General features: G+C 39.3%; 1 protein-coding gene across 4 annotated transcripts in view; it reads right to left on the bottom strand.

Annotated features, from left to right (window-relative positions):
• The window catches only part of TMEM67 (transmembrane protein 67), a 67,194-nt gene that overhangs the window by 30,366 nt on the left and 13,780 nt on the right, over positions 1-23,048 (bottom strand). For all 4 annotated transcript variants that reach the window (XR_003120914.1, XM_025395181.1, XM_025395183.1 and 1 more), the window contains 8 exons: positions 16,460-16,522; positions 7,990-8,144; positions 7,758-7,866; positions 6,700-6,786; positions 5,868-5,933; positions 2,973-3,129; positions 1,703-1,826; positions 108-213 (listed from right to left, as the gene is read on the bottom strand). Coding sequence is in view for 3 of the 4 variants with exons in the window: in XM_025395181.1 (XP_025250966.1) it covers positions 108-213; positions 1,703-1,826; positions 2,973-3,129; positions 5,868-5,933; positions 6,700-6,786; positions 7,758-7,866; positions 7,990-8,144; positions 16,460-16,522 (867 nt within the window). In the remaining variant the exon portion in view is untranslated. The remainder of the gene's footprint in view (positions 1-107; positions 214-1,702; positions 1,827-2,972; positions 3,130-5,867; positions 5,934-6,699; positions 6,787-7,757; positions 7,867-7,989; positions 8,145-16,459; positions 16,523-23,048) is intronic.

The following is a 23,048-nucleotide window of genomic DNA, read 5'->3' as shown; positions in this document are numbered from 1 at the left end:
TTAGAACTTAAAAAAAAAAAAAAGACTGTCTTTTGACCAAAATGTAAACTGAATCAGTATTATACTCTATTTATACATACAAGGGCACTGATTAGTCAGGAACTCACCTTCACAGACTGGCTATTGGCGTCTTTGGTATCAATGTCACTGTAGGCAATGGTGATTAAGGGAGGGTAGATGTTTCCATTTATTGTGTTGGGTACAAGGTGGACGCTATTTAAAAGAAAATACATTTATAGTAATCAGTATATCTAGGCCCTTAAACATACATTTAATTTACCATTTGTTTTGAATTTAATATGAATTGTCTGATGATCTCAGAACCAATCAGTTAAAAAGGACTAAGAAAGGTTACACATAAACTAATGATGACAACATAAGCCATCTTCAGTGATCAAGACTTGAACATTAAAATATAACATCTGATGGTGTAAGATTAAAGAAAAAACAAACTAAAAATGTACCATCTGAGATAAATTAGAAGCTCAATCCAAGTCCTATGAAGTTTACAGATGAAATCACTGAAGAACTATAAACTATCTTTGAGGAATAATCAAAAGTACAGTGCTACATGAAGCCTACAGAAAGGCAGATAAGATCTTGATTTCAAAAGAGAAAAATGAATTCTTAACAAAATAATATATGTCAAGCCAGGTGCAGTGGCTCATGCCTGTAATCCCAGCACTTTGGGAGGCCAAGGTGGGAAGATTGCTTGAGCCCAGGAGTTCAAGACCGGTCTGGACAACATAGCAAGACCCTGTCTCAAGATAAACAAATAAATTTTTTAATTAAAAAAAAAGTGTCAGCTGTAATATGGTTATGGCACAAAGTGAGGTTCATTTTGCCAAATTCAATGCATTAGTACTGTATAGTTTGTGAATTCAAAAGGAAAGTGCCAATCACTAGGGGCCACCATGGTTTCATCAAGAACACATCAAGTCTGACTAGGTGCATTTTCATTTTTACTAGAATACCATATTAGCAGGTTGAAGAAATGCTGAAAACACAGTACATTTGGATTTCAGCATGATACATAACAAAGTTTCTGCACTGTTTACCTCATAAGATTATGAGAATCAAAATGAAACAATTGAAAAAAAAAGTATATTGAAGTATTTCAAAGTACCAAACTACTGTGAGATGATGGTGTTGATTTTTATCAGTGTATTCAAGGTACACATCATAAAACATTACAGTGGGAAAGTCACTAAGATTTTAGAGATCTCACACTGGAAAAGAAAGAGAAATTTAAGTGGTGCAGTACTAACCTAAGGTACGATCACAGTTAGGTTATCCTAGGAAGAGGGGGGTGTTGATAATTAATCTGGGTAAACCCAGAACAAAAGTCACTGAAAGAAATGAGGATAGGGGAGTCCTAAATATCACCAACCATCTGGCAAGCTCTTTCTAAAACACCAATTTCAGCTCACTGGTATTTACTTAGCTATTCACAGCCCATTCTAATTCAGCAAGTCTAGAGGGGGACCTGGCATGTGAATTTTGACCTAACTCCTCACACTCTTCTGTTATAGTTTCCCCCTTGGCTATTCACTTTTACTGGTCTATGCCAATCTACACATATACCTAAAATAACCTGACCAACTGTTCCAATTCAGTTGTCCTTATTGTTTTCATCTACTAATGACTGGCAAACACTTCCATTATATTTTCCCATAAATAATATCATTAGACATTTGTTTACCTCAGTGATATTTGGGTAGCAACTCGAATTACTCTTGGCTGACTTCCTAAGTCATTTTCTCGTCCACTTACTGCATCCACTAAGAAAATGCGCCGAGTTAGAAGCCACTTGCCAGAGTTGCTGTCTTTTATTATAAAAAGAAAACAGTTTACTGTACAAATTTAAAAGATAAAATTATTGTTTTAGATAAGATGGCTGCAAAAAGCTACTAGTATAAGAAACACCTGACAATGGCCTTCTCTAACTCATGTGAATGTCTTCTGATTTTTTTTTTTTTTTTTTTTGAGACAGTCTCACTCTGTCGCCCAGGCTGGAATGCAGTGGCGCAATCTTGGCTCACTGCAAGCTCTGCCTCCTGGGTTCACGCCATTCTCCTGCCTCAGTCTCCCGAGTAGCTGGGATTACAGGTGCCTGCCACCACACCCAGCTAATTTTTTTGTATTCTTTAGTAGAGATAGGATTTCACCATGTTAGCCAGAATGGTCTTGATCTCCTGACCTCGTGATCTGCCTGCCTCAGCCTCCCAAAGTGCTGGGATTACAGGCGTGAGCCACCGTGCCCGGCCTCTTTTGTTTTTTTTTAGACAGGGTCTTACTCTGTTGACCAGGCTATAGTGCACTAGCATAATCATGGCTCACTGCATTCTCAACCTGGGCTCAAGTGATCCTCCCACCTCTGCCTCCAGAGTAGCTGGGACTACAAGCTTGCACCACCACACCAAGTTAATTTTTTTTTTTTTGTAGCAACAGGTTCTCATCATGTTGCCTAGGTTGGTCTTGAATTTCTTGGCTCAAGCAATTCTCCCCTCTTGGTCTCCCAAAGTGCTGTGATTATAGGTGTGAGCCACTGCGCCTTGGACTTGAATGTCTTCTGATTGTTTGAACTTTGCATAAATTTGGAAGGCTTTTCCCTGCAAATTACCTAAAAAAGCGGAATTTTATAATATGAGTAATAACAAAAGAAACTAATTTGTCCAAAAAAGCATATTCAGGACAGCTTGAAGAAAAAGCCCCAATTTACAGTTATACTAATGTTTCTCAGGATATACCCTCAGCAACAGTATAATTTCTTAACGATATGTCTGGTAATAAAATTAGTAAAAGTTTCTAAATCCACCATCAATATATTGTTTTATTTTTTGGTACATTGTATAGAACCATATAAGAGAGAATTCATGACCTTTCTTATGTGGTTTATTAAATTATCATGTAGGTTAACTTATTTATTGATTTCTGCTCAGGGAAAAAAGTGGTATGTATGGATGTCTTACCTTGGTTCACAAATATCTTATTGTGTTGAAGATTTAGGTTTAACACAGGCACAGCCAAAATATATTGATGTTGATTTTCATCAGCATATTCAAGGTACACATCATAAAATATAGGAGTGGGAAAGTCAATTAAGATCTTAGAGATAGGAATCTCACACTGAAAAGTAAAATTAAAAATAAAAGCACATAAAACAGCAACTTAAAGTACTAAAAAGCAAAAAAAAATCACAATTGAAAATTAGCAAGCATATTTATTATCTTCAGAATGTTTTTCTAGTTGTGCAAAATATCTTTATACTACCTTGTTTATATGCATTTCCATTTGCCTTCCAAAACCTGAATACTGCAAATATGATTATTTTATAAGGACCAAAAACACTAATAGTAAATAACTGCTTTGAGAACTTTGAAAACTTCTTAAGCCTCAACTCAGATGAAGGAGGTATGTTTTCATTCTCAATATTAAGTGTACATCAGTGAAAAGGTTTAAAACTACTGTCCTATGGGATAAATTCCCAATTTTTTCTCCTGCTGTACAATGATGTCTATGATCTGCCTTCCATTAACCAAGCCAGGTTTCTCTCTCATTACTCCCTATCTGTCTATGGTGGTCCATTCATACTAATCTACTTGTAGTTTCTAAATATGCCATGCTACTGTATGCCTCTCTGTCATTGCAAATGTGGCTTCTGTCTGACATTTCATTCCCCACTGTATTCTCCTGGAAAACTCATATTCATTATACAAGCCCAAGTATCACTTACTTTGTGAAGCCTTTCTATACTTCCCCAGGAATCAGTACCTTATACAAACCTATAGAATGACACTTATATTCTTTGCAATTCTTTGTCTATATAACTGTTTTGCCTACTACACTATGAAGAACTTGAGAGTTGGCCAGGTTCAATGAAATAAAAATGCTTTTTAAACCTGATGGAACATTGGCTCCACAGTTTATGTGACACAAGTCTTTGAGTAAATTACCTAATTACTTGGCATAATTTCCTCGTCTGTGAAGCACAGATATTATGTATCTCACATGGTTATTTTATGAATCAAATGGAATAATAATGATAAAATGCTGAGCACACAGAGACAGGCATTACATAAATGTTGATCTTTCTGGCCTACGTTAGAAGCACAATAACATTTATTTTAAAAACAACAACAACAACAACATGTAAATCATTTCTGACAAAAGAAGTAAATTCATGTTCATGGTAGAAAATTTGGAAATTATAAACAAGAAAACAAAAACAATTTCTGACCCCACTATCCAGAGGTAATCACTGTTAGTAGATTCTTCCAATCTACTTTCCATAATGGTATTTTTTGTTGTGGTTTTGTTCTATGGTTGTGTGTGGAACTTTATCAAGATGTATTTTTACAGACTAATGAATTTATATGGTTTGGCTGTGTTCCCACCTAAATCTCATCTTGAACTGTAGTTCCTATAATCCCCATGTGTCATGGGAAGGACTGGAGGGAGGTAATTGAATCATGGGGGCGGTTACCCTCATGCTGTTCTCATAATAGTGAAAGAGTTCTCATGAGATCTGATGGTTTTATGAGGGGCTTTTCCCTTTTTTGCTCAGTATTTCTCTTCCTGTCACCATAAATTTCCTAAGGCCTCCTCAGTCATGCTGAACTGTAAGCCAATTAAACCTATTTCCTTTGTAAATTACCCAGTCTCGGGTGTGTTTTTATTAGCAGTGTGAGAATGGACTAATACATGCATGTCTTTCAAGTATTTAATGGCTCATAATATTCCTTAATAAGATAATGTAATTTCAAAATAGGTACCAAAGTAAGGAATGTCAGAGAAGGAAGGAGAAAGAAAAAAATGGAGGAAGATGAAGGAATTATTTTTGTTTGTTATTAGGGGGTAGAAGAAGGGAGTAACCTTTATTAGTCATTTAAAAAAAAGTAGCATTTTTACGTTATTTCAAAATGCTCAGAAGTAAGCATTACTTTTTAAGACCTATAAGCCTAGAAGCAGATAAACAATTTATTACGAAGATGTATTATATGATGTTTAAGACTCTAGGCTGGGCGAGGTGGCTCGCACCTGTAATCCTAGCACTTTGGGAGTCCGAGGCTGGTGGATCACTTGAGGCCAGGAGTTTGAGACCAGCCTGGTCAACATGGCAAAACCCCATCTCTATGAAAAACACAAGAATTAGCTGGGTGTGGTGGTACATGCCTGTTGTCCCAGCTACTCAGGTGGCTGAGGCACATGAATTGCTTGAACCCAGGAGGCAGAGACTGCAGTGAGCCCAGATTGCAGTGAGCCAATATCGCACCACTACACTCCGGCCTGGGCAACAGAGTGAGATTCTGTCTCAAAAAACAAAACAAAACAAAACAAAACAAAAACCTCTACAGATAACAAGGTGCTCTGTTTACGCCACTGAAATTAAGCTTTTCTGTACCCAGGTAATAAAAAATTATATTAATTAGTGAAATTATTCATCACTATTAAAAACATTTCCGGCCAGGCACAGTGGCTCATGCCTGTAATCTCAGCACTTTGGGAGGCTGAGGAGGGCAGATCACCTGAGGTGGGGAGTTCGAGACCAGACTGACCAACATGGAGAAACCCCGTCTTCAGCCGGGCATGGTGGCACGTCTGTAATCCCAGCTACTCGGGAGGCTGAGGCAGGAGAATCGCTTGAACCTGGGAGGCGGAGGTTGCAGTGAGCTGAGATCGCGCCACTGCACTCCAGCCTGGGCAACAAGAGCAAAACTCTATCTCAAAAACAAAAAACAAAAAACAAAAAACAAAAACAAGAAAAAAAAATTCCAATCTCAAAATTTAAGTATTATTCCAATTACTGCTGATATGATATTTTGAAAAATAAAGCTAAAATATAGTCTAATATAGTTCAAACTTACATTTTGTTGGTAGGTTGTTCCAAATGAATAAGCAGCATTTAGCCTTGTTTCTGTGTCTGGACAAAGCTACAGTAAAATAATACAACACATAAATCTCTCTCACAACTGTTTTCTATTCTTATACTCACCCAAACATGGATATATGCTTTACATCATACTTATGTAATGTATCAAGGATATGAAAAGTTAAGGGAACATCTGTTATAAATTAAAGTCATAACTTTAAAGAAATAAAGCTTTGCCAGGCACGGTGGCTCACGCCTGTAATCCCAGCACTTTGAGAGGCCAAGATGGGTGGATCACGAGGTCAGGAGATCAAGACCATCCTGGCTAACACGGTGAAACCCTGTCTCTACTAAAAATACAAAAAATTAGCCGGGTGCGGTGGCGGGCGCCTGTAGTCCCAGCTACTCAGGAGGCTAAGGCAGGAGAATGGTGTGAACCCGGGAGGCGGAGTTTGCAGTGAGCCAAGATCGCGCCACTGCACTCCAGCCTGGGTGAGAGAGTGAGACTCCGTCTCAAGAAAAAAAAAAAAAAAATTAGCCAGGCGTGGTGCCTGGCGCCTGTAGTTCCAGCTCCCAGTTATTCGGGAGGCTGAGTGAGCCAAGATCGCGCCATTGCACTACAGCCTGGGCGAAAGAGTGACACTCCCTCTCAAAAAAAAAAAAAAAAAAAAAAAAGAAACTTAAGAAATTCTAATTTAAAGCATCAGAAAAAAAATCAACTTTAGTATGTAACTGATGCTTTATTCATACAATAATCTAATCTTTTCCTCTTTGCCTCAGGCAAAAATAATGCACATTATTAATTCTTTAACTAGAATTGTGCTTACCTGTAAAACACCTCCTTCTAAAGTTTGCCACTTGAGAAAATTTCCTCTTATATCATAGGAAGCAGCAACAAACTTCAGTTTTGTATTCTGATTAAAGAAAACAAGAGCAAAATCAGGTCAAATACTCTGAAAGTCATACAACATCCTGTAAAGAAATGTTCATCGTTGACAAATTACATTCAATTACCTTTATTTTGAGGCTCAATTAATCTATTTCTTTTTTTTTTTGAGACGGAGTCTCGCTCTGTAGCCCAGGCTAGAGTGCAGTGGCCGGATCTCAGCTCACTGCAAGCTCCGCCTCCCAGGTTCACGCCATTCTCCGGCCTCAGCCTCCGGAGTAGCTGGGACTACAGACGCCTGCCACCTCGCCCGGCTAGTTTTTTGTATTTCTTAGTAGAGACAGGGTTTCACCGTGTTCACCAGGATGGTCTCAATCTCCTGACCTCGTGATCCACCCGTCTCGGCCTCCCAAAGTGCTGGGATTACAGGCTTGAGCCACCGCGCCCGGCCTCAATTAATCTATTTCTATGACTAAATACACCTAAAATAATTGGACTGTTTTTTTGCATGAAAATTATTATTCTAGAATTGAGAGGCAGCACTAGTGACAGATAGACTCCTTTCGAACCTGCTAAATAGGAGGCAGTGTGGGAGAACAGTATCTCCTCATTCTGGAAAGTCAAAAAGTTAGAGGTGGGAATTTGGCCCTGTGAAGTGCTAAGCAATGTCACAGAGCCCCAGTCAATCTTTGGAAGCACTTCTTTAAGGTATGGAAAAACAGGACAGAGATTTTTTGCATTTGGTGTTGAAAACTACTCTTCCCAACCCTACAAGTATTAGTTCTTGTCATAACCACATAATCCAGAAGTATCCACATATTCAATACGACAGCTAAACTCTATACTGTTTAGTTCTTGTAAGTTGTTGACATTTATATTTAGTTTGGTAACTGAGTTTGTAGCAATAACCTAAAAAGGTAAGAATTATAACTTTCTTATTACCTTTTAAAATTATAAATCAAAAGGTAGTTATCCTCGAATGATATTAGACATTTTTACCTGGTTTTCTCCTTTAAAACTGAAATTTGTAGGAAGAGAGGTAGAACTGAGCACTTGAGGTGCTAATCCTAACTGGTCTCCATAAAACAGCCAAGGAAGATTCTGTCTCCTATAAACAGTTACAACTGTTTTAATAATGGAGAATAAATATTTCTTATTAATATTTGTGAATATATTAATAACTGCACTGAATTCAGTCAAAATAACATTTCATCAGTCAAAATATCCTTACCAAAATGAAATAGAATGAACAGTGCTCAGTCCAGCAGTATTTTCAAAGATAAACTGAAATAGTCGACATGCATCAAATGTGGCAAAGTCGTAAGAATTCATGTTCATCACACATATATTTCCAAGAGCTTGACAAGATGTTAGATTGGCATATACCTACAACAGAACAATGGCAAAGAAAAGTAACATGAACCTGAACAGTCTATGCAAAAGTTGATATAAAAATTTTACTTTGTGCAGGTCCATTCCAAGACGGCCAAGTAGGAACAGCTCCGGTCTGCAGCTCCCAGCGTAATCAACGCAGAAGATGGGTGATTTCTGCACTTCCAACTGAGATACCTGGTTCATCTCATTGGGACTGGTTGGACAGTGGGTGCACCCTACGGAGGGTGAGCTGAAGCACGGTGGGGCATTGCCTCACCTGGGAAGCGCAAGGGGTCGGGGGATTTCCCTTTCGTAGCCAAGGGAAGCCATGACAGACTGTACCTGGAAAAACAGGACAACTCCACCTAAATACTGTGCTTTTCCAATGGTCTTAGCAAACGGCACACCAGGAGATTATATCCCGCGCCTGCCTCAGTGGGTCCCATGCCCACGGAGCCTTGCTCACTGCCTGCACAGCAGTCTGAGATCCACAGCGAGGCAGCAGCCTGGGGGAGGGGCATCTGCCATTGCTGAGGCTTGAGTAGGAAAACAAAGCAGCCAGGGGAAGCGCGAGCTGGGTGGAGCCCACCGCAGCTCAGCAAGGCCTGCTGCCCCTGCAGACTCCACCTCTGGGGGCAGGGCATAACTAAACAAAAGACAGCAGAAACTTCCACAGACTTAAACGTCCCTGTCTGACAGCTTTGAAGACAGCAGTGATTCTCCTAGCATGGCGTTTGAGCTCTGAGAATGGACAGACTGCCTCCTCAACTGGGTTCCTGACCCCGTGTAGCCTAACTGGGAGACACCTCCCAGGAGGGACCAACTGACACCTCATACAGATGGGCGCCCCTCTGGGACGAAGCTTCCAGAGGAAGGATCAGGCAGCAGTATTTGTTGTTCTGCAATATTTGCTGTTCTACAGCCTCCACTGGTGATACCCAGGCAAACAGGGTCTGGAGTGGACCTCCAGCAAACTCCAACAGACCTGCAGCTTAGGGACCTGACTGTTAGAAGGAAAACTAACAAACAGAAAGGAACAGCATCAACATCAACAAAAAGGACATCTACACCAAAACCCCATCTGTAGGTCACCAACATCAAAGACCAAAGGTAGGTAAAACCACAAAGATGGGGAGAAACCAGAACAGAAAAGCTGAAAATTCTAAAAACCAGAGTGTCTCTTCCCCTCTGAAGGATCGCAGCTCCTTGCCAGCAACAGAACAAAGTTGGATGGAGAACGACTTTGATAAATTGACAGAAGTAGGCTTAAGAAGGTCAGTAATAACAAACTTCTCCAAGCTAAGGGAGGATGCTTGAACCCATCGCAAGGAAGCTAAAAACCTTGAAAAAAGATTAGATGAATGGCTAACTAGAATAAACAGTATAGAGCAGACCTTAAATGACCTGATGGAGCTGAAAACAATGGCACAAGAACTACATAATGCATGCACAAGCTTCAGTAGCTGATTCGATCAAGCGGACAAAAGGGTATCAGTGATTGAAGATCAAATTAATGAAATAAAGCGAGAAGACAAGGTTAGAGAAAAAAAGAGTAAAAAGAAACGAACAAAGCCTCCAAGAAATATGGGACTATGTGAAAAGACCAAATCTACGTTTGATTGGGGTACCTGAAAATGACAGGGAAAATGGAACCAAGTTGGAAAACACTCTTCAGGATATTATCCAGGAGAACTTCCCTAACCCAGCAAGGCAGGCCAACATTCCAATTCAGAAATACAGAGAACACCACAAAGATACTCCTTGAGAAGAGCAACCCTAAGACACATAATTGTCACATTCACCAAGGTTGAAATGAAGGAAAAAATGTTAAGGGCAGCCAGAGAGAAAGGTTGGGTTACCCACAAAGGGAAGCCCATAATACTAACAGCGGATCTCTTGGGAGAAACTAAGCCAGAAGACAGTGGGGGCCAATATAAAACATTCTCAAAGAAAAAAATTTTCAACCCAGAATCTCATATCTAGTCAAACTAAGCTTCATTAAGTGAAGGAAAAATAAAACCCTTTACGGACAAGCAAATGCTGAGAGATTTTGTGACCACCAGGCCTGCCTTCCAAGAGCTCCTGAAGGAAGCACTAAACATGGAACAGAACAACTGGTACCAGCCACTGCAAAAACATGCCGAATTGTAAAGACCATCGATGCTAGGAAGAAACTGCATCAACTAATGGGCAAAATAACCAGCTAACATCATAATGACAGGTTCAAATTCACATATAACAATATTAACCTTAACTGTAAATGGGCTAAATGCCCCAAGTAAAAGACACAGACTGGCAAATTGGATAAAGAGTCAAAACAAATCAGTGTGCTGTATTCAGGAGACCCATCTCACCTGCAGAGACACACATAGGCTCAAAATAAAGGGATGGAGGAAGATCTACCAAGCAAATGGAAAAAAAAAAAAAAAAAACAAGCAGGGGTTGCAATTCTAGTCTCTGATAAAACAGACTTTAAACCAACAAAGATCAAAAGAGATAAAGAAGGCCATTACATAATGGTAAAGGGATCAATTCAACAAGAAAAGCTAACTATCCTAAATATATATGCACCCAATATAGGAGCACCCAGATTCATAAAGTGAGTCCTTAGAGACCTACAAAGAGACTTAGACTCCCACACAATAATAATGGGAGACTTTAACACCCCACTGTCAACATTAGACAGAACAACAAGACAGAAGGATAACAAGGATATCCAGGACTTGAACTCAGCTCTGCACCAAGCGGACCTAATAGACATCTACAGAACTCTCCTCCCCAAATCAACAGAATATACATTCTTCTCAGCACCACATCGCACTTATTCCAAAACTGACCACATAGTTGAAAGTAAAGCACTCCTCAGCAAATGTAAAAGAATAGAAATCACAAGAAACTATCTTTGAGACCACAGTGCAATCAAGTTAGAACTCAGGATTAAGAAACTCACTCAAAACTGCTCAACTACATGGAAACTGAACAACTTGTTCCTGAATGACTACTGGGTAAATAATGAAATGAAGGCAGAAATAAAGATGTTCTTTGAAACCAATGAGAACAAAGATACAACGTACCAGAATCTCTGGGACACATTTAAAGCAATGTGTAGAGGGAAATTTATAGGACTAAATGCCCACAAGAGAAAGCAGGAAAGATCTAAAATGGATACCCTAACATCGCAATTAAAAGAAGTAAAGAAGCAAGAGCAAACAAATTCAAAAGCTAGCAGAAGGCAAGAAATAACTAAGATCAGAGCAGAACTGAAGGAGATAGAGACACGAAAAAACCCTTCAAAACATTTATGAATCCAGGAGCTGGTTTTTTCAAAACATCAACAAAATTGATAGACCGCTAGCAAGACTAATAAAGAAGAAAAGAGAGAAGAATCAAATAGATGCAATAAAAAATGATAAAGGGGATATCACCACCGATCCCACAGAAATATAAACTACCATCAGAGAATACTATAAACACCTCTATGCAAATAAACTAGAAAATCTAGAAGAAATGGATAAATTCCTGGACACAGACACCGTCCCAAGACTAAACCCGGAAGAAGTTGAATCTCTGAATAGACCAATAACAGGCTCTGAAATTTAGGCAATAATCAATACCCTATCAACCAAAAGAAGTCCAGGACCAGATGGATTCACAGCCGAATTCTACCAGAGGTATAAAGAAGAGCTGGTACCATTCCTTCTGAAACTATTCCAATGAATAGAAAAAGAGGGAATCCTCTCTAACTCATTTTGTGAGGCCAGCATCATCCTGATACCAAAGCCTGGCAGAGACACAACAACAAAAAAAGAGAATTTTAGACCAATATCCCTGATGAACATCGATGCAAAAATCCTCAATAAAACACTGGCAAACTGAATCTAGCAACACATCAAAAAGCATATCCAACACGATCAAGTTGGCTTCATCCCTGAGATGCTAGGCTGGTTCAACACACACAAATCAATAAACATAATCTACCACATAAACAGAACCAACGACAAACACCACATGATTACCTCAACAGAGGCAGAATAGGTCTTCAACAAAATTCAACAGTCCTTCATGCTAAAAACTCTCAATAAACTAGGTATCGATGGAACGTATCTCAAAATAATAATAGCTATTTATGGCAAACCCACAGCCAATATCATACTGAATGGGCAAAAACTGGAAGCATTCCCTTTGAAAACTGGCACAAGACAGGAATGCCCTTTCTCACCACTCCTATTCAACACAGTGTTGGAAGTTCTGGTCAGGGCAATCAGGCAAGAGAAAGAAATAAAGGATATTGAATTATGAAAAAAGGAAGTCAAATTGTCCCTGTTTGCAAATGACATGATTGTATGTTTAGAAAACCCCATTGTCGCCAGGCGCGGTGGCTCAAGCCTGTAATCCCAGCACTTTGGGAGGCCGAGATGGGCAGATCACGAGGTCAGGAGATAGAGACCATCCTGGCTAACACGCTGAAACCCCGTCTCTACTAAAAAAATACAAAAAAATTAGCCGGGCGAGGTGGCGGGCCCCTGTAGTCCCAGCTACTCGAGAGGCTGAGACAGGAGAATGGCGTAAACCCGGGAGGCGGAGCTTGCAGTGAGCTGAGATCCAGCCACTGCACTCCAGCCCGGGTGACAGAGCAAGACTCCGTCTCAAAAAAAAAAAAAATTAAAAAAAAAAAAAGAAAACCCCATTGTCTCAGCCCAAAATCTCCTTAAGCTGATAAGCAACTTCAGCAAAGTCTCAGGACACAAAATCAATGTGCAAAAATCATAAGCATTCCTATACACCAATAACAGATAAAAAGAGAGCCAAATCATGAGTGAACTCCCATTCACAATTGCTACAAAGAGAAAAAATACCTAGGAATCCAACTTACAAGGGGTGTGAAGGACCTCTTCAAGGAGAATTACAAACCACTGCTCAATGAAATAAAGGAGGACACAAATAAATGGAAGAACATTCCATGCTCATGGATAGGAAGAATCAATATCGTGAAAATGTCCCGACTGCCCAACGTAACTTAATAGATTCAATGCCATCGCCATCAAGCTACCAATGACTTTCTTCATGGAATTGGAAAAAACTACCGTAAAATCCATATGGAACCAAAAAAGAGCCCACATTGCCAAGACAATCCTAAGCAAAAAGAACAAAGCTGGAGGCATCACACTACCTGACTTCAAACTGTACTACAAAGCTACAGTAACCAAAACAGCATGGTACTGGTACCAAAACAGATACATAGACCAATGGTACAGAACAGAGCCCTCAGAAATAACACATCTATAACCATCTGATCTGTGATAAACCTGACAAAAACAAGAAATGGGGAAAGGATTCCCTATTTAATAAATGGTGCTGGGAAAACTGGCTAGCCATATGTAGAAAGCTGAAACTGGATCCCTTCCTTACACCTTATATAAAAATTAATTCAAGATGGAGTAAAGACTTAAATGTTAGACCTAAAACCATAAAAACCCTAGAAGAAAACCTAGGCAATATCATTCAGGCCGTAGGCATGGGCAAGGACTTCATGACTAAAACACCAAAAGCAAAGGCAACAAAAGCCAAAATTGAAAAATAGAATCTAATTAAACTAAAGAGCTTCTGCACAGCAAAAGAAATTACCATCAGAGTGGACAGGCAGCCTACAGAATGGGAGAACATTTTTGCAATCTACCCATCTGACAAAGAACTAATATCCAGAAGCTACAAAGAACTTAAACAAATTTACAAGAAAAAATCAAACAACCCCATGAAAAAGTGGGTGAAGGATATGAACAGATACTTCTCAAAAGAAGACATCTATGCAGCCAACAGACACATGAAAAAATATTAATCATCACTGGCCATCAGAGAAATGCAAATCAAAACCACAACGAGATACCATCTCGTGCCAGTTAGAATGGCAATCATTAAGAAGTCAGGAAACAACAGATGCTGGAGAGGATGTGGAGAAATAGGAACACTTTTACACTGTTGGTGGGATTGTAAACTAGTTCAACCATTTTGGAACACAGTATGGCGAATCCTCAAGGATCTAGAACTAGAAATACAATTTGACCCAGCCATCCCATTACTGGGTATATACCCAAAGGACTATAAATCATGCTACTATAAAGACACATGCACCCGTATGTTTATTGCGGCACTATTCACAATAGCAAAGACTTGGAACCAACCCAAATGTCCATCAGTGATAGACTGGATTAAGAAAATGTGGCACATATATACCATGGAATACTATGCAGCCAGAAAAAAGGATGAGTTCATATCCTTTGCAGGGACATGGATGAAGCTGGAAACCATCATTCTCAGCAAACTGGCACAAGGACAGAAAACTAAACACTGCATGTTCTCACTCATAGGTAGGAACTGAACAACGAGAACACTTGAACGCAGGGCGGGGAACATCACACACCAGGGCCTGTCTTTGGGTGGGGGACTGGGCAAGGGATAGCATTAGGAGAAATAAGTAATTTCTTATTTCTTATAAATGATGAGTTAATGGATGCAGCAAACCAACATGGCACATGTATACCTATGTAACAAACCTGCACGTTGTGCACATGTACCCTAGAACTTGAAGTATAATTTAAAAAATAAATAAATAAAAATAAAAAAATTACTTTGTTGTCATTTTGCCTATTCTAGGGCAGGCATGGTGGCCCAGAGCTGTAATCTCAGAACTTTGGGAGGTAGAGGCAGGCAGATCACTTGAGGTCAGGAGTTTGAGAGCAGCCTGCTCAATGTGGTGAAACCCTGTCTCTACTACAAATAGAAAAATTAGCCGAGTATGGTGGTGGCATGCACCTGTAGTCCCAGCTGCCTAGAGGCTAAGGCAGGAGGATCTCTTGAGCCCAGGAGACAGAGGTTAGAGTGAGTCAAGATTGTGCATTCCAGTCTGGGCAACAGGGTGAGACTCTGTCTCAAAAAAAAAAAGAAAAATTTTTTTTTAACCTATTTTAATGATAATTTATTTTTGTTTGTATTCTCTTGGTTGTTAAAACCTTTCCTCTAGCTTAAGTAGAAAATAAACTTTCTGCTTGGGAACAGAAACAACACAAACATTTTCATTGTAAATTTTAGGCTAAAATATAAAGACAAGAAACTGAAAGAAGAACTAAGGAAAAACTCATAGTATGACATTAAAACAAACTCAGACTATATTTGAAAGAACAATAATTTATATATTAGATCTTACACATAAAATCTAATCCATTTTGTTTAAGTAATCTGCTTTATAAATAACAAAATGAGATCATTTGTTGAGTTTGCCTCTCAACTTTCTTCTCAGTTTTCCCTATCAGGAAAAGGCAATTCCATTTTTACAGTTATTCATGTGAAAAACTTGAAACTTTTTTTCTCTCTTGCCCCTTATCCAGCTCATGAGTAAATTCGGCCAGCTAAATCTTCAAAGCAAAGCTGAAGGTAAACGCTTCTCTCATTTCTGTAATACCACCCTTGTGCAATGAATGGTCCACTGCCTCTCACTCAGATTACTCTAATATTCTCCTAAATGGTCCTTTACCCCAACAAATTCTATTCTCCATGCTACAATGATCCTTTCAAGAACTGAAGTTCTATCATGTCGTCCTTTGCATGAAATCCTTCTATTTCCCTTAAAGTAAGCTCCAGGGCTTTGCCGTAGCCACTCCCTACATCCTTGACCTCATTTCCACTCGTTTCCCTGCTCACTCTGCTCCAGCCACTCCAGCCTCCTCCTCCTCTCTTAGGCATGAATAAGCCAGTAAACTCTGCTTTCAGGTCTTTGCTCCTGCTATGGTTTCTGCTTAGAACATTCTTCTCCTTGATGTTTACATGGCTCACTCTCACTTTTTTCAGTTCTTTGCTCAACTATAACCTTGTCAGAGATGTCCGTCCTGATCACTATATAAAATATCATCCCCCACCCCCTCTATGTACTTTACTCTTAACTATTTGCCTTCATAGCAGTTAGCACAACCTGACATTTACTTAGGCTGTGACTCCATGAAGGCTTGTTTTTTTCTTTTTCTGAAATATCTAACCTGATTTAAGAATTGGGCCTGGCACACAGTAGGTCATCAATAAACATTTACTAAATGACAGTCAGTTTCCCCTAACACTCCATTTCAGCTAAAAAAGCTTGGAGACATTCAATATATGTACACTAAATAACATCTTCTTTATATATTCCCTTTCAGCCCATAAGAAAGGGTTTATTCTTCTTATAAGATTATGACCAAGAAGCTATAGCTACTTAGAAATAAAACTTTTATTATCTGGGTAAATAAATGGTATAATTCTTCAAAATAAAATGAAATTTATTTTTAAAAATTCAAACTTACCCAACATGCAGCTGCTGATGATTGCAAATACTTTGCAAACCATTCTGAAGTTAAAGACACGCCCTGTAAACCAAAAGATAAATTTTAAGTTCAAATGATCTCAATATGCATATTGTTGAATGGGAAATGTCTCACATTACTTTCACAATGTTAGTAGAAAAAAGATACCAACAGGAATACAAGAATTGATTTTAACCAATGTCAGTTATTATAAATAGGACCGCATTACAAAATAATCACACTTAGGCAAAAGATATAACAAGACAAAATGTGTCTATAATCCAAAAATACTACATGCCTATTTCACTAACATAAAAAATAAAGTGGCAAAAGAAAAAATAACAGATCCTGACTTAGTATTGAGTGGTTAACATTTACTGGTTTAGAATTATTGTAAATACTGTACTGAACTGGCAAGCTATAAAACAAAATGGGGGGAAATAATTTCACGTCTCCAAAGTGGTGGTGCTCAAACAATGCTGGGCATCACAATCACCTGCAGAACTTTCTAAAAACAAAACATGCCTGGCTTCATCCCAAACAAAAAGGAATCAGTATCTCCAGATGAGACCAAAGCAATTACATGGGTTTTGAAGGCTACAGATAAAAACCTCTAGTCAAAAAACATTGCTTTAAAGCTTATCTGCACATCTTGCTAAAATATGAGAAACTAAGAAGCACCATTCAGAGAAAATTGTCTGGGCACACACGTAAGTGATACAACTAAATTATATGAATATGACACCACAGTGATCAGAGAAATCTATAATAAAATTATGAGGTACTATTTTTGTATATTTAATAAGCAAAAGTTATTTTGTAAGAAAAAATATGCACAGAAGGCTGGGGAACACATGCACACAAACTGGTAAAAATGAAATGCAACAAAACAGTACTGACAAATGTATGTAAAATGGAGCCACATACAATGCCACTGATAGTGTTAAAGTTGCATGATACTTTTATAAAGCAATATCCATATACTCTAACCCAGAAATTTAGGAACACTTAGGAAATTTATCTTAAAGCAATAATCCCTCTAAATGGGAAAACATTTATGTGCATAAAATGGTTGATGGCAATATAGTTAATAACTGAAAACCTAAATATTCTCTGGAGATACCATTATACAAATTTTAATGCATAAGCCAGAATATTGTGGAACTATTAAAAAATATAATTATACAAGGTGAATCTGGAACATGGTATAGAGAAACCAAAGAAATCCCTAAAGTCTAAAGTCACGTCAAAACAACACAGGAGCTATGCTGAAAGGAAGTTCAAATTTGGTACAACTTGAACTTCGAAAAGAATAACAGTAACAGATTATAACACAATGAATAAACAAAGATTCTATGAGTTTATAATAAAGCTTTTTTTAAAAAAGAAAAAAAGCACAGAGAAAAAGTAAAGTGCTTCTACAGACAATTGCTAGCTAATAAATGTAGAGGGAATAATAGGATTGTTATTAGAAATGACCAGTTTAATAACTGATACAGGCAAGATTCATTAATGAATACTAAAATGGATATGGATAATTTACATTGTCTCAGACTAACATATTAATCACAATACCTTTACAATGGAGAGAAGTGACAGACACAACTATGAACAAGAAATCAATTATTTTTTGAGACGGAGTTTCGCTATTGTTGCCTCGGCTGGAGTGCAATGGCGCGATCTTGGCTCACTGCAACCTCCGCCTCCTCTGTTCAAGCAATTCTCCTGCCTCAGTCTCCCGAGTAGCTGGGGTTACAGGAGCCTGCTGCCATGCCTGGCTAATCTTTGTATTTTCAGTAGAGCTGGGGTTTCACCATGTTGGCCAGGCTGGTCTCGAACTCCTGGCCTCAGGTGATCTACCTGCCTCGGCCTCCCAAAGTGCTGGGATTACAGGAGTGAGCCACAACGCCCAGCCTAGCAATCAAATTTAGTATCACCAATAACTGGACAACCTGACAGACATTACATACCCCTTGTTGTGATGCAATGGGAGGTATACAACATCTATATATCTTGCAAAAATATGTTTCACTGAGTCTAATCACGAGAAAACGATCAGAAAAATAGAGGAGAAAACCACAAAAGCAAAGTGAAGCAGGGATATGTTCTAAATTAAAGGACACTAGAAAGACTAACTGCAGCGGCCAGGCGCGGTGGCTCAAGCCTGTAATCCCAGCACTTTGGGAGGCCGAGATGGGCGGATCACGAGGTCAGGAGATCGAGGTGGCGGGCGCCTGTAGTCCCAGCTACTCGGGAGGCTGAGGCAGGAGAATGGCATGAACCCGGGTGGCGGAGCTTGCAGTGAGCTGAGATCCGGCCACTGCACTCCAGCCTGGGCGACAGAGCAAGACTCCGTCTCAAAAAAAAAAAGAAAGACTAACTGCAGTTAGTCCTTGATTGGATCCTAGGTATCCCTTCCCCCAAAAAAGGCAGGCAGAATAAAGAACACTTTTGAACAACTGGGAAAATTTGGGTATGAATGAATATCAGTTAATAAGATTATGTTAATTTTAAATTCCTTGGGTGTGATTCTAGGAAAATGCCTTATTCTTTGGAGATTCACACTAAAGTATTTGGAGTGCAATGTCATTATGTCTACAACTTATTTTCAAATGGCTCAGGGGAAAAAAACATTGTGTGTGTGTATATATTTATATATAGAGAGAGATAAAGCAAATGTGGAAAAACATTAATAATTCGTTAACCTAGGTGAAAGACATATGCATAGTCATTGTTTAATTCTTTCAGTTTTTCTGCAATTTTGAAATTTTTCAAAATAAAAGTTGGGAAAACCAAAAACCACAAAGATAGTTCACTATTAATGTCTTTGAGGGAAAGGGAATGGGGAGACACTAACTCATGTATGTGAAAATTTTTTCTGATTGGCAAGTATATTCCAAGAGTAGGATGAGTAGGATTGGATGCCTTGTTATAAAATTATACAAACAGAATTATGTTCCAATTTTGTTCTCTAAGAAAACTTCCAACCTTAATGTTCAAAGTAGACTTTTCCAATTAGGAAGAATGTATGTTATGGAGTCAATACAAATATTTCAGTCTAATTGGCAATTACAGTCTTAACATAAAACTAATAAACATGTATTCTGGTTTATCAATTAATCTAATCTCGTCTGAGTTTCATTACTTTAAACAAGCCCTTAGAATCTGACTGACTTACAAGTACATGGATAAAATTGAGTTCTTATTCTTGCAAACTGAGACTACGCTAGGGTAGTCAAAACATCTTAACTAGATTTTGCTTACACGTTTTATACTCTGGCTACACGACACCAATCTGAAAAGCAGCTGCAATATGACTTAAAATCAGGAATCTCAAATCTGTCCTTAGGAAAGAATCAGTGTTCAGAACTGGTATGTTCAGTGCACAATTGCTGTGGTGATGTCATGCTCTCCCTGGCCAGGTCTGAGCCTCAACAGATGAGAGACAGACATTCATGGCAAATGGAACCACTCTTCTCATTCCTCCTATGGGCCCCTCGCCTCTCCTCCCTGCCCTTGGGCAGTATGTTGGATGCAGGGATGTGGAATCCGGCTGACCTCGTTTCCTCCACCCTCTGCCTCACGGCATCTTGGCAGGACTGGGGGGTCCTCTAAGACAGCAGGCACCCCTTGCTGGCCTCTTATGGCCATTGCCTTCCAGGCAGCCTTTCTTCACGGTGGCGAGAGCTACCCCACAAGCCCATCAGGCTGCTCTTCCCTGCTTGCACCAGTGTTGGCTCTGCTAGACCTTTGCTGTGCTCCTGGAGTGCTCCAGGTTGTCCCTCAGGTGCCCAGGCCAAGCAGTGGTGTCCTTCCTGTTTCCAGTGCCCAATCCTCCAGTCGCCACTGCAGTGTCTGCATGTGGGACCTGGAAAGTTTTGGGGAGGGTCGAGATGGTTTGTTTTTTTTTTAAATTTAGTTTTAAATTATTTTTAACTTTAAAAAAATCTGGTATGTTTAAATGAAATACATTAACTGAATCAGAACAACATTAAGGATGGAACAGTTCCTCCCTACCCACCTATCAAAGAAGTCTATAATGGGTCAACTGCACGGTGCTAGCAGAGGAGGGAGAATGTGGGGGTGGAACAGAAAGTGAGGGGGTTGGAAGATTGGTCACATTGAGCATATAAATAAATTGAGGATAATGAACCCCAGATTTCTCACTCCTGGAGAAGATACTTCAAACCTATCAAACGGAAAGGTGAGAAAGAACCCTGAAGTATTGCTTCAGAATTAAAGGGATCAGTTTATCTTATCTTATCTTATCTTATCTTATCTTATCTTATCTTATTTTAGACGGAGTCTTGCTCTGTCACCCAGGCTGGAAGGCAGTGGTGCGATCTTATCTTATCTTATTTTATTTTAGACGGAGTCTTGCTCTGTCACCCAGGCTGGAAGGCAGTGGCGCGATCTTGGCTCACTGCAATCTCCACCTCCCAGGTTCAAGTGATTCTCCCGTCTCAGCCTCTTGAGTAGCTGGGATTACAGGAGCACACCACCACATCCAGCCAATTTTTGTATTTTTAGTAGAGACGAGGTTTTACCATGTTGGCCAGGCTGGTCTCAAACTCCTGACCTCAAGTGATCCACCTGCCTCGGCCTCCCAAAGTGCTGGGATTACAGGCCACCACGCCCGGCCCTTTTAGTATATATATACACAGACACAGAAATAGTCATAGATGTGTGTATGTATATATGTGTATATTTCCTAGCTATGTTTGGTGAGAGGACATACTAAGTGTGTTAATCTCGGTTTCTAAATATTTATCCTACGAAACTGATTAAGGAAATGGCTGATTCCGGCCAGGTGCGGTGGCTCATGCCTGTAATTCCAGCACTTTGGGAGGCCGAGGTGGGCATCACCTGAGGTCGGGAGTTCGAGACCAGCCTGACAAACATGAAGAAACTCTGTCTCTAGTAAAAATACAAAAATTAGCTGGGTGTGGTGACGCATGCCTATAATCCCAGCTACTCGGGAGGCGGAGGCAGGAGAACCACTTGAACCCGGGAGGTGGAGGTTGCGGCGAGCTGAGATTGTGCCATTACACTCCAGCCTGGGCAACAAGAGTGAAACTCCGTCTCAAAAAAAAAAAAAAGAAAAGAAAGAAAGAAAGAAATGGTTGATTCCAGGTCTGAGGCAGGAAAAGTACAAGCTTAGCCTAGAAATCTTGTATCATAAAGTAAGCAAATGTTCAAAGAATGATGGGAACACGTCAAAGAAAAAAAAAAAAACACGCAGGAGCCAACTTGAAGGGACTTTTATTCCAGATATAGGACAATTTGAACACCTAAACAAATAATGAGTATGCTGGATTATAAGTAACTGAATAAATTAGGAACCCACATATCCACGTGGACATTAATTTTAAAAAATAAGTGTATAAATTGGGAAGAAGAGATAGTTCTTCCTTATAATAGAATGTCAATTAACAAATGTGGAAGTAATCAAATGTGGATAGAAATAAAAAATTAACCTTTGGCAACCATCACAGTAGTGGTCAACAATGGAGACTAATGCTAGTGAGTTAAAGGTTAGTGAGGAAGTGTAATCTCAGAAATACGCCTCACAAAATACTAATCAACTACAAATGGTAAATGGTAACTTTATGGTAGTCATGGTGACTTTAGGGCAGGTGATCAAGGTTAACAGCATCAGTGGTGGCATAGGTAGATACTGTGTGCCCCTGGATGTGATGCAGTCCACTGAGAAGAACATGACATCTTTTTTGTGGCTTTCATCTAAGCAGGTACTCAGTATGAGGAAAGTATCTACAGGATGGTAAGGTCTGTAATCTTCAAAACTGTTGCATTCATGAAAGACAGGAAAACACTGAGGACCTAGTTTCAGACTGGACGAAGCTAAAGGGACATGACCACTAAATGATTGGGGATCTCAGACCAGAAAGAACAAAGAGTCATCGCTGGGACTTCCAGCAAAATTATTTCAACTTAAATTTTTTGAAAAAGGAAAAAAGGAAAATTAAAGGCCTGCAAATTTAATAATCATATACAGATATGCACTCCAATCTGGAGAAGAATGCCCCAGAAGACACATATCTTGTTACAGATCAGCCAATTTTTGGATAATCTCAGAGCTCCCTATGTATTTTAGCTTTTATTTTGCTGTCTTGTAACTACTTGGTACTTGCCTGTCTTCCTCACAAAACTATACTGGAGGAGAGGAATTTTTGCCGGATTCATCAAGATCCTAGATCCCACCCTCATTATTGCTATCCTCGCAGTCCTCTTAATCACTCCTATATTCAATAATAATATTAACAATAATGATATTAACAACCAGATCACACCTTGTCCACCCTTAACTCTGGCGTACTAAGCATCTTCAATGTTCATTCATTAATTCCTATTCTAACTCTCAGTCATCTAACTCCTGTTCTCTCTGATTTGCAACTTCTGTAGTTCCAATTCCTCTGCTTACTTTCCATTTTATACCCTAGAAGTGGTTATCACCAGCACCTGCTGCCAAAGCTCTAACTCTAGGCCTCAATGCTCTCATCCATAAAATAAGAAACAATTGGCTGGGTGTGGTGGCTCATGCATGTAATCCCAGTACTTTGTGAGGCTG

This window comes from Theropithecus gelada, chromosome 8 (genome assembly GCF_003255815.1).
Source record: "Theropithecus gelada isolate Dixy chromosome 8, Tgel_1.0, whole genome shotgun sequence".
NCBI classification, from domain to species: Eukaryota; Metazoa; Chordata; class Mammalia; order Primates; family Cercopithecidae; genus Theropithecus; species Theropithecus gelada.
This window is presented reverse-complemented; position numbering and strand designations above follow the sequence as displayed.